This window comes from Callorhinus ursinus, unplaced genomic scaffold (genome assembly GCF_003265705.2).
Source record: "Callorhinus ursinus isolate GAN/ISIS: 27379988/994484 unplaced genomic scaffold, GSC_fseal_2.0 scaffold9, whole genome shotgun sequence".
Taxonomy (NCBI): Eukaryota; Metazoa; Chordata; class Mammalia; order Carnivora; family Otariidae; genus Callorhinus; species Callorhinus ursinus.
The window spans coordinates 56,348,974-56,364,846 of record NW_027397071.1 but is presented as its reverse complement, the minus strand read 5'-3'; the positions used below and the strand labels follow the sequence as shown (position 1 = coordinate 56,364,846).

Sequence of the window (15,873 nt, the reverse complement as noted above, 5' to 3'; positions counted from 1 at the left end):
TTTACAAAGAAGGTATTCCTAATAGCCTGCAGACAGATTTAATACCATACAGAATTTATTTTAGCTCCTTTACTGCTGATGTTTCTTCCCCTATAAAATTTGGAATCCTGTTAAACCTCTTTTTTCATGTGTATTTGATCAACATAGTCCTGGCGTCTGAAAAGTACCCAGTAAATGTGTTTAGACAGAATAAATGAATAGAAATAAAACTGATGAATCCAAGCCTTTTTTTTTCCAGTTACTTCCCTAGAAGAGTTTATGGCTATAATACAGAAGAAATTCTTGGTCTTAAATCTGTTTTTCTTAGAGGATTTTAGGAATATTCCTTTGGCTTTCACGTGGAATATGATGAGATAATTTGGATTTAATTATTACTAAGTACTAATTCACTTACCAAGTTATTAGGCAATAGGGGCTAATATAGTTCAGCAAAAAGAAGAGGCATTCACAATATATTTGACTTTTTTTTTAAGGTTTTATTTTTAAGCAATCACACCCAACGTGGTATTTGAACTCACAACCCCAAGATCAAGAGTTGCAGGTTCCACAAATTGAGCCAGCTGGGCTCCCCTCAATATATTTGACTCTTGATATCAGATATTCAGTTAACTTATCAGCATCCCTGTTTCAAGAGATAATGTCCTTTCTTTTCCAGTGTTTCATGGGGAAAAATTTCTTCAGATATAAAGAGTAATAAGTCAGTTATTTCCTCAGATGTCATAAAGTCATGCTTTTTTTAAAAAAAACTACTTTTAGTTAGAAGTTTTTCTCAGATTTATTGAGGTATGATTGATAAAATTGTAAGATATTTAAAGTGTATATCATGATGATTTGATATATGTATACATTGTGAAAGGATTTCTCCCATCTAGTTAACACACCTATCTCACATTTTATTTATATATGTAAAAATATATATGAAAATAATATAAATATGTATATATTTTATATATGATATATATTTATATATGAACATTTAAATTCTCAGCAAATTTCAGTTATACAGTGTTTTTTTTTTTTTTAAAGATTTTATTTTTTTATTTGGCAGAGAGAGAGAGTGAGAGCAGGAACACAAGCAGGGGGAGTGGGAAGAGGGAGAAGCAGGCTCTCTACTGAGCAGGGAGCCTGATGCGGGGCTCGATTCCAGTACCCTGGGATCATGACCTGAGCCGAAGGCAGACGCTTAATGACTGAACCACCCAGGTGCCAAGTTGTACAGTGTTTTCAACTATAGTCACCAAGTTTTACATTAGATCCTCAGATCTTACTAATCTTCTAGATGTAAGTTTGTACACTTTTACCAAGCTCCCCTTTTCTACAAGTTTGACTTTTTTAAAGATTCCACATATAAGCAATACCATGCAGTGTTTGTCTTTATTTGGCTGATTTCATAAGCCAGAGGCATAATGCCTCAAAGTCCATCCATGCTGTCACAAACAGAACTTTCTTCTTTCTCATGGTTGAATGATAGTGTGTGTGTGTGTGTGTGTGTGTGTGTGTGTGTGTGTGTGTCACATCTTTATGCATTTATTGACAGACACCTAGGTAGTTCCATGTCTTGGCTGTTGTGAATAATGCTGCAGTGAACATGGAAGTGCTGGTATTTCTCTGATATCCTGTTTTCATTTTTTTTTTGATACATATTCAGAAATGGGATTGCTGGATCATATGGTAGTTCTATTGATTTTTAAAGGAACCTCTATACTGCTTTTTATAGTGGTTGCACCAATTTATATTCCCACCAACAGTGCATAGGGGTTCCCTTTTTTTTACATACTTGGCAACACTTATATCTTGTCTTTTTGGTGACAGCTATTCTAGCAGATATGAGGTGATATACATTGTGCTTTTGACTTGCATTTCCCTGATGATTATTGATGTTGTGCACCTTTTTATGTATTTGTTGGCCATTTGTACGTCTTTGGAAAAAAGTTTATTCATTTCCTCTATTTTTTAATCAGACTTTTTTTTTTTGCTATTTGGTTGTGTGAGTTCTTTATATATTTCGGATATTAACCCCTTATCAGATATATGATTTGCAAATATTTTCTCTCATTCTGTAGGTTGTCTTTTCATTTTGTTTCCTTTTCTGAGCAAAAATTTTTTTAGTTTGAAGTAGTCCTACTTGTTTATTTTTGCTTTTGTTGTCTTGGCTTTTTTTGCCATATCCAAAAAAATCATTATCAAGACTTATGTCAAGGAACTTACCACCTATGTTTTCTTCTAGGAGTTTTATGGTTTCATAATTTGTGATGTGTAAGATAGGTTTCTAGTTTCATTCTTTATATTTGGCTGTCCAGTTTTCTCAGCACCATTTATTGTAGAGATGATCCTTTCCCTCTTGTATATTCTTGACTCCTTTGTTGTAAATTAACTGGCCCATATAAGCGTAGGTTTATTTCTGGGTTCTCAGTCCTGTTCCATTGACCTGTGTGTCTATTTTTATGCCAGTATTAGACTATTTTGATTACTATAGCTTTGTAATATGGCTTGAAGTTGAGAAGTGTGATTCTTCTAGCTTTGTTGTTCTTTCTCAGAATTGCCTTGGCTTTTTGGGTCTTTTGTGGTTCCATATAAACTTTAGGATTTTTTTTTCTGTTTCTTTGAAAAATGCTATTAGAGTTTTGATGGGGATTGCATTGAATCTGTAGGTTGCTTTGTTTGTAGAGACATTTTAACATTATCAGTTCTTCTGTCTGTGAGCGTGGTATGTCTATTGTGTCTTCTTTATCAGTGTCTTATAATTTTCAGTGTATAGATCTTTCACCTCCTTGGTTAAATTTATTCTTTTTTTTAAATTTAATTTTATTATGTTATGTTAATCACCATACATTACATCATTAGTTTTTGATGTAGTGTTCCATGATTCATTGTTTGCGTATAACACCCAGTGCTCCATTCAATACGTGCCCTCTTTAATACCCATCACCGGGCTAACCCATCCCCCCAGCCCCATCCCCTAGAACCCTCGGTTTGTTTCTCAGAGTCCATAGTCTCTCATGGTTCATCTCCCCCTCCGATTCCCCCACCTTCATTTTTCCCTTCCTACTACTTTTTTTTTTTTTTTTAACATATAATGTATTATTTGTTTCAGAGGTACAGGTCTATGATTCAACAGTCTTACACAATTCACAGCACTCACCATAGCCCATACCCTCCCCAGTGTCTATCACCCAGCCACTGCATCCCTCCCACCCCCCACCACTCCAGCAACCCTGTTTCCAGAGATTAAGAATTCCTCATATCAGTGAGATCATATGATACATGTCTTTCCTTGATTGACTTATTTCGCTTAGCATAATGCCCTCTAGTTCCATCCACATTGTGGTTAAATTTATTCTTAAGTATTTTATTCTTTTGATACAATTGTTAGATTGTTTTCTTAATTTCTCTGATAGTTCATTGTTAGTGTATAGAAACACAACTAATTTTTGTATATTTTGTATATGGCAGCTTTATTGAATTTGTTGGCAAAGTAATACTTCATCATTAAATTGTTTTGAGTAATTTCATTCACTTTCTGGTTTCTTTGTTTTTTGGTTTAAGCATATAGCATTAAAAACAAAACATCTGTTTGACTGGTAGAGTCTTTGCTCTTATCTTTTTGATCTGGAAAGAGCACGTATGTTCTCAGTAGTCAGTAGTTTCAATTATCAAATGGGGAAGGAGGAATTGAACTCTTTTTTTTTTTTTTTTTATTGTATTGACAAGGGGATGCAGCATTGGTTACTTTCATTGAGGCTGTCTGGGAGTTGAGGAGAAAGACCTATTTTTTAGGCCATGCAGGCAAGTGTTTGGGTATTACGAAATTCCCAAAGGTGAGTAGTAAACTACCCAGGCATCAAGAAACCAGTTAGTTTATTTTAATTGAGTAGAAAGTCCCTGAAATTGATTCAGCCATAAAAAAGAATGAAGTCTTGCCATTTGCAACAGCATGGATAGATCTAGAGCATGCAATGCTAAGTGAAGTCAGTCAGAGAAAGACAAATACCATATGATTTCACTCATGTGGAATTTAAGAAACAAATGAACAAAGAAAAAGAACAAAACAGACTGTTAAATACAAAGAACAAACTGGTGGTTACCAGAGGGGAGGAGGGTAGGTGGTTGGGTGAAATAGATGAAGGGGATTAAGAGTACCCTTATCATGATGAGCACTGAGTAATGTATAGAATTGTTGAATCACTATATTGTACACCTGAAATTAATATAACACTGTATGTAAATTGTTCTGGAATTTAAAAAATTAATTTAAAAAAGTCCCTGAAATTGGTAATTTTTTCAGGAGTTCTGGAGACATATTTTGGAATGTTAGGATAGATTGCTTGAACTTGATATGATGGCTCCCAATTTGTTTCATATGTAGGTAAAATAACTTTCGAGCTTCACTAAAGTTTTTGAGATGATAATTTACTACTTGAGAAGGTTATAAAGGTAAAAATAATCTCTAGTGACAAGAAACTCAGTTCTTCCTAGGTCAGCGCATTTCCTGGTTGGATTGTTCTGACTGGGGGGATTATTATAATCTACACATAATAATGTGTGGATCTTTCTTCCTGTAATTGAAGCGAGGGAGCTTGAGATCACGTGTTGTGCCACCTCGTAGGGCATCACCTCCGATGAGTTACTTCTCTGTGCTTCAGGTTTCTCATTTCTACAATGGAGGACAATACTTCATAGAGTTGTTCGGCTGAGTGAGCAGAGTAGTTAGTACTTAGAATAATAAAACAATAAGTGTCACTTCTATCATTGTTATTAATGTATTTGTTTTAATGATTTGAAACTTGATTCCAAGAATATTTAGGAGATATTGTCACCTCTTTGATTTCTAGCATATAGGCTGTGTGTCATCACGTGAAATTGAGGACGTAGGTTTGGTGGAGGAAGGGGAAGACAATGCTGAGTTTACTTCTGAACATGCTGATTTTGAGGTGTTTGTGGAATAATACTAGGACTGAGATACCCAAATTTGAAGAAGAGGGCAGAGTCCTTGGCACATGGGTGATAATTAAAACTATGAGAGATGGGCTAGATCACTTAAGGATCTATTTTGGTTATATATTAGAAACCTGGGGACCCTAAACTTTAAAGAACAGGTGGAAGCCATAAAGCATACCATCTGAGTTAGTAGAAGAACCAGGAGTGAGAAGTGCCACCAAAAAGGGAGAATAATCAGTGTTGTCTGTTGCAGTAATCTGAAAACTGGAAAGTATACATGGCTTGAAAATTAATGGGTCTTTTGTGACCCTTTGGTTTCGGTAGAGGAGTAGAGGTGGAAGCCAGAGAGCAGTAATGTTAGGAGGGTGAAAAGGGAGGAACAGATGATAAATGTACACTACTGTTTTGAGAAATGTTGGTGAGACAAATGTTGAAAACTGAAGGAAGATGCAGAGTAAATGGAAGATTTGGGGGCAGGACAGGATATTGATGGGCTAAGGAAAAAGGAGCTATTAGGAAAGAAAATGATTGAGTATAAGGAGAGTGTAGAAGAGGTGAGTTCAAGGCCACAAGTTGATGATATTGGCCTTGAACAGGAGGAGGGTGAAAACATCTGAGACTGGAGCAAAGAGAGATGTGGATATAACCAAGCCTGAAGATAGAGGAAATCATTCCTATGGACTTCGTTTTCTCCCAAGAAATGGAAAGGGAATTTGCTGTAAGGAGTTATGGATTGACTAGGTGTTGTGAGAAGAATGATCAATGTTTAGAATAGTAATTGAGGGAAATAGGAGGGGAGGCTGACAAATTTGTTTTCTAATGGAGGGATTTTTTCATTTGAATATTACTAGTAGTGTGGATACTATGAATGTGTTATATGAAAGGGGAAGGACTATTGTTTCATTTAATGCAACATATATTTAGCATGTATTATGTACAAAATACTGTGCTATGTACTTCTGGGAGAGTCCGATGAATACTGACTGCCTTACTCAAGGTGGGGGTGGGTATGACCTCATAGCTCATGTCATATGATTTGTTAAAACCACAAATGTTTACAATAGCCTAAAAATGATAAATGATACATGAGCTTTGTAAACATACTTATAAGGGTTTGAAAGAAGTAGAGATCCCATTAAATAGGGGGAAATAGGAAGGCTTTATGGAAAAGGCAAATAAATACATAAAATAAAGGCTATATAAATATATTTTCTAATGAAATAGTAATTAAACCAGTTATAAGTTTTTAATTACAGCAATCATTTATTCTTCTATAATACAATGATTGGCATTTACCAGAAATGAAGAAATAAAGAGATTAACATAGTGAAGTCTGCTCTATCCAAAAGATGTTCCACATTTGGTTATTTTTTTGTGGTAATATAGAATTCAGTAATCCTTTCAACAGATATTTAATGAACATCTCCTGTTGGGTACTGAGGATACAGAGAAGACCAAGATGCAGTTTCTTTCCTCAAGGAGTGCATACTCTAGTAGAAGAAACAAGTAAAAAAAACTTAAGTTCTATACAATAAATGATATAAAAGTGGTATATATGAGTAGAGAAATTTGGGGTTCTAGTGGAAGGAAGAATGAATAAATGATTATGTTGCTATGACAGCAAGTGTTTTCCTTTTCTTTTCTTTAGTTGGAGAACATCAATTGACAGGCCATAAAGTGGCAGTTAAAATCTTAAATAGACAGAAGATTCGCAGTTTAGATGTTGTTGGAAAAATAAAAAGAGAAATTCAAAATCTGAAACTCTTTCGTCATCCTCATATTATCAAACTGTAAGTATTTTTGTACCTGATAATGCAAAAGAGAAACTGTCTTGAGATATTTCCTATGAATTTACAAATAATTATCTTTAGTTAACTTTTTATGAAAGTATAAATCTTTAATACTTATATTCAGCAAGTGTTAATTCATTTAACCTCCATCAATCCTTTCTTGCATACGTTTAGTTTATAATTAAAAGTCAGTTTTTCAAAATTGGTACTGTTTTCAACTGATGAATGCAGCCTTGGGAGTTGACTCTTCTCTAGTATTCACTTTAAAGGGCCTTTAGGACTTCGATGTTTCTAGATTCATTTTATAATTTTTTTCTAGTCTCGTTTCATTAACATTACAGTGATTTCTTTTTGGAAAAGGTAAAATGTAACTTTAATATTATCCACCATTGTATATTACTTGCAAAACTGCAATAATTACTGTGATTACTGATAGCAGAGCTCTTAGGAGGGCAGGTGGATTTTTTTTTTTTTGATAGGACAAGTTACAAACTTAAAAGATAATATGAAGAGATTGATAAAGCTGATTAATTATATTGAAAGAAATAATTTAAAATTGATTAGAGCTAGAAAAAGTAGATATTGAGTATGTAACAGTATCCTTTGAAATCATTTAAATCATTAATATTTACTGAGAAAATGTAATACACTAACCACTGAAAATTGTCTTTACTTTATGTCTTAAAGCTTGGATAGAGTTTTATAGAATAAATATTAATCTTGTTGAGTACCTGCTAGTGGCTAGGAACTGTGTTGAGCATTTTATAAGCTTTATTATTTTTTTTATTTATTTATGAGCAATATATAATTTCACTTTATCCTCATGATAAGCCTATAGGGTAGGTATTGTTTTCAATTAATAAATAAAGAAATTCCATATCTAAAGAGTATCAGCAACGTGTCCAAGGTCAAAGAGCCAGTAGGTTGTGGAGCTGGTAGTTGAGTTCATATCTGACTCCAAACACCATGCTATTAATGCTTTACTCCAGTACTCCAGTCTTTCTCAAAACAAAGTTATATGAACTCCTTTTAAGGAAAAAATAAATTTGTGGATCCCTGGTTTTGACTTAATTATTTTTAGTATATTGTTACTTAAGTATACAGGAACAAAGAATTTGGTATAATAAACTCCATATGCTTATAGCTTTGACACAATTATGAAACCAAGATAAATTCACAATTTAAATATAAGACAAGTCAAAGAAATTCAAAGTAATAGCTATAGTATAATGTGATGAATAATTTTTTCAAAATTTTTGAAATTTTGAAATTTGAAATTTTTCAAAACCATTTTTCAAAAACCAAATCATTGTTAGTTTAATAGAAGGACATCCATATTTATATTTTGATTCAAATAATATTGAAGAGAAAGCCTGTTCATATGAGTATATTGTAAAAAAAATCATTATTAATGTCTTTGAGGCTTTGTTTGCTAGTTCACTGTAATCAGATATTCTCTTTAGCCTAAACTTTGTTAGTGAGCCGTCTTTGGATGTCAGTGTTAACAAGGAAAAACTTGATAATCTGCAGAGGTACATTATTTGCCTCACGACAAGGCTAGCATAGTAGCTGTGATAGGCTGATTAATGCCCCCCCAAGACATCCTAATCCCCAGAATCTTTGAATATGTTATATTACATGGCAAAGGGGAATTAAAGTTATAGATGGATTTAAAGTTTCTAATCAGCTGATCTTATAATAGGGAAATTTTCCTTGATTTTCTGGATGCGCCAGTAGTAATCACAGTGGTCCTTAAAAGTGAAAGAGGGAGTCAGAAGACTCAGAGAAAGCGATTTGAGAGTGAAGCGAGGGCAAAGTGTTAAAATGTGAGAAGGACTCAACTGGCTGTTGCTGCCTTTGAAGATGGAGAAAGAGGGCCATGAGCCAAGAAATGCCGGCACTCTAAAAGTTGGAAAATACAAATATTTTCCTCTAGAGCCTTGCTGCCAACCTTGATGTTAGCCCAGTGAGACCTGTCAGACTTCTATAAAACTACAAGGTAATACATTTTGTTGTTTTAAGCCACCAAATTTGAACTATGGTAGCAGTAGGAAACTAATACAGGAGCATTCCTGAAATCCTTAAATGAGTGGCTTATCCAGTTATTATTGCTGGGATTGGGAACATGCATTTAGTCTTTACTCATACTAGCTACATTTATTGTTAGTGAACTGCTGCAGATTGGTATGTTCAGTGCATCTTACCAACAATATGAATATGTGCCTAACTGTTCAGGAAGGCTTTTCCTGGAGGGCCTTGGTCTGCTGTTGGGTAGCAGAGATGACTCAGGTCTCACACTGTTACCATGAGATGTGCATTCTAACAGTGAGCGTCAGTGTCCTTTCATCTTCATGTGAAGTTCACTTGTTCATCGACATAAAGAAGAAATGAGGTCTCTAAAATAACATGATAGTGCATGATTGATTACAAGGTTATCGTCTAGAACCTACATTCTAGATGATTCAGGATATGTATATGCAGGTTTTTTAAGATTAGCATAAGAAATAAAATGCCACCTACTAGCTTGGTAACTCAACTCTCATATTCTTTGTTTCCTTAATTTTAAAGTGGGGATGTGTTTGCACTGGTATAATGCCTGGTATTTGATGAGCATTGGCCTAAAGTGGGACTAGGTAACCTACAAGCTGATATTTCAGTCCACTTTCATGATTCTTAACTGTTTTTCCCCTACTTGAAACAGTTCATAAATAACTTTGACTCCATGCTGATAATGACTTTATTCTAGTTACTGAGTGGCTTCTAAGCTAAATCTTTTTGCTCTTCCTTACTGAGCGGCCACTTCCTATAAGAGGAGAAAGCTGGGAAGCCAGACTAAAAGTGTCACATGCCAGAATGAGAGTGAAGGGGGAGATCTCTGTATTTGCCTTGTTCCTTGACCTCATCCCTTTTAGAATGCCAGCCTGAAAGACCCCAGAGAAATTTTGTCCACTTAGGGTATGAATCCTAGTTCCTGTTGTGTTCCTGCAAACACAAATCAGATTTTGTCAGTAAGCAGTTGCAACTGTCATGAGGATTTAAAAGCTTATTTTTGATGTCATATCTACCAGTGTTTTCTTGTCTTCATTTCTATAATGATAATTTCAAATTTTGGTTTAGCTAATTATCTTATTCTGGTTTAGAATTATTTAAGTATTTGCTATTTTGTTTTGTGAGAGAGATGTAGAACATTCTCAGGGTTGATCAGAAAGTAATTAGCAGAGGTGAATATAATGTCTAAAGCTTCTGGCTTCCAGCCTTGGGCTTAATCCATTCAGCCAGATTGCCTCTTCAATTGTGGACTGAATTAAAAAAAAGAAAAAGTACTCATGTATCCTTGCTATAGAACAAGCTTATTGACATAGCCTCTAACAGTGTTAGTGATTTAAACAGGGAGAGAGACCTGATCCTTTTAGTGGTTTTGTTTGTTTTGTGCAGTCTTGGACTAACTGCCAAGAATAGTTCCCTTGTTACAGAATGGGCCTCTAGTTTCTTTAGTAGTAAAGCTTGAAAACCAAAAACCAAGAATGTAGGATATTTATTGCATGATTTCTCTATTAACTCAAATTGTAAAATCCCACTGAAAATTGAAAAGAGTAAACAGGATTCAAAGGAAACTCCAAACTTTCCCATGAACTAGAATTTGTTGATTAGACTTTTGTCTTTGTCCCTCCACCCCCCCCCCCCCCCCCGTAGTTCTTAGGGAACTTCACTTTAATGAATCAGAAGATCAGTACTTATTTGGTAGAGCTGGTTTTGCCTGTTTACTTTTTATTAAAAAAGTTTTATCTTACTCAACCTATAGACAGCTCTTTAACATTATTCACCACCACCACCTTGAAATGTTGTATTCTCTGAGTTTCTATAACATCACAGTCTTCTGATTTTCTGATTCTTTCGTCGTCTTAAGACTTTCTTTTATGGGCCTCTTCATCTTCATGGCCATTAAATATTGATCCATGTCTGCATTGTGAGCTAGGGTAGTGTTAGTGAACCACCTTTGGGTGACCCCATCTATTACAATGGTTGTCATTTGTCATCTTTGTGCTAAAGATTTCCAAAACCATATTTCTGGGCCAGATATTTCTCCTGAATCCTGAACACACTTATTGAACTCTTTATTGGATGTTTCCATTCTGAAGTCATTGAATCATCTGAAACTAAGTTGAACTTTTCTTTCTTTCCCAAACTTCTTTCTTTTTTTTTCTGTTTTTTGTTTTGTTTTGAGCAAAAATACCATTCATGCAATTTTCTAAGCCTAAAACTTAGGGATCATCTTTAATTCTATTTCCCTCATCTTTATATATAATCAATCATTGAGTTCTGCAGGTCTTATCCCTAAATATCTTCTTAGTCTATTTCTTTCTGCTTTTATTGCACCATCCTGTTTTGCTTGTTGTCGTTCAGCTATTGTCTCTACTTAGAAAGCTTTTTCTACACCTCCCTTCCCCTAGGTTTCCAATTCCAATTTACCATTTAGATTTTAGCCTTTACAGGTGATTATCTCTAGAAAACCTGTTTACTCTGTAAGTCTGTGTTAGGCATCATCCTCTCTGTACCACAGCAGTCAGCCTTTCCAAAGCCCTTGACATTACTTTGAACTTGCTCATTTGTTTGTATTAGTATCTCCCACAAGACCAAGTTCTTTAGAAGCAGGAATTATGTTTGTTTTTTCTTTTATTTAACATATTTTTACTGAGTACCTGCTATCTAATAGGAACTGTTGTAGGCATTGGGGATATGATAGTGAAAGACAAGGTTTCTGCCCTTATGGAGTTTCTGTTCTAGAGCTATCTAGCAGTTCTAGATAGTGAGTAAGCAAAGTAACAGGATTACTTTAGGCAGTGATAAGTGCTTTGAGGAGAATGAGTGCTGTTCTAGGTTGTGACTAGCAAGGAGTAAGTGTTAATTCAGATTAAGTTGTGGGAAGGCCTCACAGAAGAGGTAAAGTTTGAGCTAAGACCTGGAAGATTATTAATATCTAGCCAACTGGTGAGATGATATGACTATAGTATAGAATGGGTATGGGGGCAGAAGTGGATGCAGACCAGTTAAGAAGCTATTGTTGTGTCGTCCAGCTAAGAGATTATGATTATGGTGGCTTTAATCAAAGTGATAGTCTAGATTTGTGCTGTCCGGTGTAGTAGCCATTGGCTACATGTAGCATAAATTTAAATTAATTAAAATATTTAATTCTCTAGTCAAGCAAGCCATATTTCAAGTGTTTAATAGCAATGTGTGGCTAATGGCTATTTTAAGAGGCTATATAAAACATTTCTATTATTGCAGAAAGTTCTATTTGATACCACTGGTCTAGGGAGAGAGAAATCTATGGATTCAATATATATTTTGTAGGTAAAGTTAATGAGTTGCTGAGGAATTTTTTTTTTTTTTGGCCTGAGCAACTGGGATTTTGGATTTTGGCTTGAGCAACTAGGTGCTGATGATGAGGCTATTTTTTGAGATAGGAAGAATGGAAGAGAGTCATGTTGGGGTATAGGTGGATATTAAGCCTACTAGTTTTGGCCATGTTAAGTTGAGAATCCCATTAGATCTAAATGGAGATGTTAGATATCATCTTTATCTCCCTAGCACCTAGTATAGTAGTAGGTATTTACTAATTACTTATAGCATGTATAAGTAAAGAGGTGACATTTGAACAAGGTCCTGATGGTTCTATGAGGACAACAAGAGCAAAATAATGAAAGTATAAAGAACATGGCCTGTTGGGAACATACAGTATGTGTAGGGAAATGGAGGAAAACAAGGCCAGAAAGTTAGCTTGTTCATCCCTTCATTTAGCAGATGGCACCACTGAGTCACTTGGGATATATCTGCAAACAAAAAGATGACATGACAACAAAGTCTCTGCTACTATGGAGCTTCTGTTCACGTGTGTGTGTGTATAGTCGGGGGAGGTGGTGAGTAGATAGACAATAAAACTTATGTTAGTAAAATATATTGTAAGTTAGACTGTGAAAAGGTGAGGGACTATCCCATGCAGATTATCTGGAGGAGGAAAGTAACAAATGGAGGGAACAGTAAATATAAAGGCTCTGAGGTGGAAATACAGGCCAGAGATCAAGGGAGCAGAGTAATCTAGGGGGAATTGGACTAAGAGATGAGGACAGAGACCTAAAAGGGAGCCAGATTTTGTAGGGTATTATAGACCATTGTAAGGACTTTGGCTTTTACTCTGAGTCAGATGGGAAGCCATTAGAAAGTTTTGGTCAGAGGTATGATATGACCTGACTTATGGTGAAGCAGGGAAACAAATTAGGAGTCAACTGCAGTATTGTGGGTAAAAGAGTTGGTGGCTTAGAGCATAATCTGGAGGGTGTTGAGAAGTAAGCATCTTCTCTATATACTTTTGAGGTAGGGTAACAGCATTTGCTTAGAGATTAAATGTGGGTTGTGAAAGAAGAGAAGGCAGTGATTGACTCCAAGGTTATCTGGCTTGGGCAAATAAAAGAATAGAGTTGCTATTAAGTGAAATGGAGAAAATTATAGGAGGAATAAGTTAGAGGTGTGGGGTGTTGGAGGGTGGTATCAAGAATTTGATATTGGTTTTATGATATTGAGATGCTTATTAGGCATCTAAGTAGAGATATAAGTAGGTTATTAAATAAATGACTCCAGAGTTAAGGGGACAGGCATAAGATAAAGAGAAATTTGGAAGTCATCAGCATATAGATGGTAGTTAAGATATTTTAAAGTCCTAAGACTGGATGAGATCACCAAGTATAGAGTATAGATAAATAAGAAATCTAAGGATTGATCTCTAGGGCATGATGATGTTAAAATATCCAAGATGAGGAGGAACCAGCAAAGGAGAATGAAAATGAACAGTTAAAAGAGGTTGGAAGAAAACCAGGAGAATATGCTATCTTGAAGCCAAGTGAAGAATATATTTGAAGAAAGAGAGATTATTAACAGTTCCTTATACTGCTGAATATTGAGTAAGATGAGACTGAGAATTGACCCATTAGATTTGGCAAGGTGGAGGCTGCTGGTGTCTTTGAAAAGGACCACTTTATTGTAATGATGAAGGCAAAATCCTGTTTTGAGGGGCTTAGGAGAGAATTTGAGCTGAAGAAGGGGAGTTAGTTATAATAGACAATTCAGAAATTTTATTAAAAGGCGAGAAGAGAAATAGTGATAATGAGAGGAAATGTGGGGTCTAAACAGGGTTTGTTTTTTTAAGATGAAAGGTATTATAGAATGCTTGTACACCAAAGGGGATGATTTGGTCAAGATGGAGAGACTGATACAGGAGAAAGAAAAGCTAATTGTAGCAACCAAGTCCTTTAGTTAGGTGGGAGGAAGGAATCCAGTGCATAATGGAAGAGTTAGTGTTTGATGGTGTATGACCAGGGAGTGAGTGGCTGGGTGTGGTGGAGGATGAGGAGGTCAGGAAATTAGAGGCCATGTATTGGACAGATCACCCATGTGTATATCATGTACAACAGTAGCAATGGGGGAAGAAGTCAGAATGAAAGGGAGTTAGGTTGATGACTGTAACAAAAAAAGGGTATTGGGTGTGTAATCTGATGGACTGCACTTCAGAGACAGTGGAGTTTTTGAGGAATGAGGTTTTGAGGATTTCCTTTAGAACATAATATATTATTAGACTATGCAAATTGGCTAGCATTTAAAATTTTCTTATGAATTAATAAATTGAGGATCTGATCAGCAATGGTGCTGATTTCTCAAAAAAGAGAGACAGATATTACAGGCCTTTGCTTGGAGGTGCACAGCACCATCTAGTCTTTCAAAGGAAAATAAAAGTCAAAATGAAATTTGATCTAGTCTCTAGATGTAAGAGGGTGCTATAAATTGTGCATTATGTTGCCATAAAGGATGGATCAGCCAAGTGAGAGCAGGGAATCCTCTGCAGGACAAGCCAGCCAGCTCCTTCAACAAAATAATGCATGAAAAGAAAAAAACAGATGGAGGAGCAGCCTATAAATTAAAAGAAACATGAGAGATATATCAGTCAGTTGCAGTGTATGGATTATAATTGGATCCTAATTTAATCAAAATGTTAAAACAAAAACCAAAAAAAGCATTATAAGCTAATCAGGAAACCTCATTGGATATTTGATGACATTCATGATTTGTTAAATTTATGCATGATGACAGTATTGCATGGGTGTATACACATACATTTTTTAAGGCTATTATTTTTTAGAGATATATACAGATCTCTTTACAGAGAAAATGAAAGACATACTCAGTGTGAATTGATTGAAAATGTATACTTTTTATGAAGTTAATAATCAAGGCATACTAATAATCTTATACTCTAGAATGTTAGAAAAGATACTGACTTATTCTGTATATCCATGCATAAATAAAGCAAGATCAAGTTAATAAAAATGGGCAAAGTACAGGAGTGAGCATTTAATAAGAAATGTGTATGTTGTTTTGCAGGACTTGGAGAATATATAAATCCACAAACTTTGTGAAGATTTCAGCATTGCCAAAATCTTTTGGAAAATAGTTGGCATTAGCTCTTACAGTTGGACAGTCACATGAACTATGACTCAGCAATTCCACTCAGATATATATCAAAGAGAAAATCTTGCCATGTATAAGAATGTTTGCAGCAGCACTATTATAATAGCAAAATGTGGAAATGATTTACCCTCCAGTGGTAGATTGGATGGATAAATAAATAGCCTCTAGATTGGATGAATAAATAAATAGCCTCTCTGGTAAAAGGAGAGATCAATAAATACAATGAAATATTATGCAATGGTCACATCAGGTAACTAGCAAACACAACAGTGTGGATGAATCTCAATAAAACAGGCCCCAAAATACTAAATATAGCCTGATACTCTTTTTTATTTTTATTTTTTGAAAGATTTATTTATTTGAGAGAGAGAGGGCGTACAATCAGGGGAGAGAGAGAATCCTCAAGCAGACTCAATCCCAGGACCCTGAGGTCATGACCTGACCTTGTTATGTTAATCACCATACATTACATAATTAGTTTTTTAAATTTTTTATTGTTATGTTAATCACTATATATTACATCATTAGTTTTTGATGTAGTGTTCCATGATTCATTGTTTGTGCATAATACCCAGTGCTCCATGCAGAACGTGCCCTCTTTAATACCCATCACCAGGCTAACCCATCC

General features: G+C 35.1%; 1 protein-coding gene across 5 annotated transcripts in view; it reads left to right on the top strand.

Annotated features, from left to right (window-relative positions):
• Positions 1–15,873, top strand: part of PRKAA2 (protein kinase AMP-activated catalytic subunit alpha 2) — a 75,003-nt gene that overhangs the window by 24,084 nt on the left and 35,046 nt on the right. For 4 of the 5 annotated variants that reach the window (XR_012379469.1, XM_025871884.2, XM_073896679.1 and 1 more), the window contains one exon: positions 6,587–6,728. Coding sequence is in view for 2 of the 5 variants with exons in the window: in XM_025871884.2 (XP_025727669.1) it covers positions 6,587–6,728 (142 nt within the window). In the remaining 3 variants the exon portion in view is untranslated. Of the gene's footprint in view, positions 1–6,586; positions 6,729–8,430; positions 8,728–15,873 lie in introns of all 5 variants that reach the window. The other variant, XM_073896682.1, reaches the window with a different exon arrangement.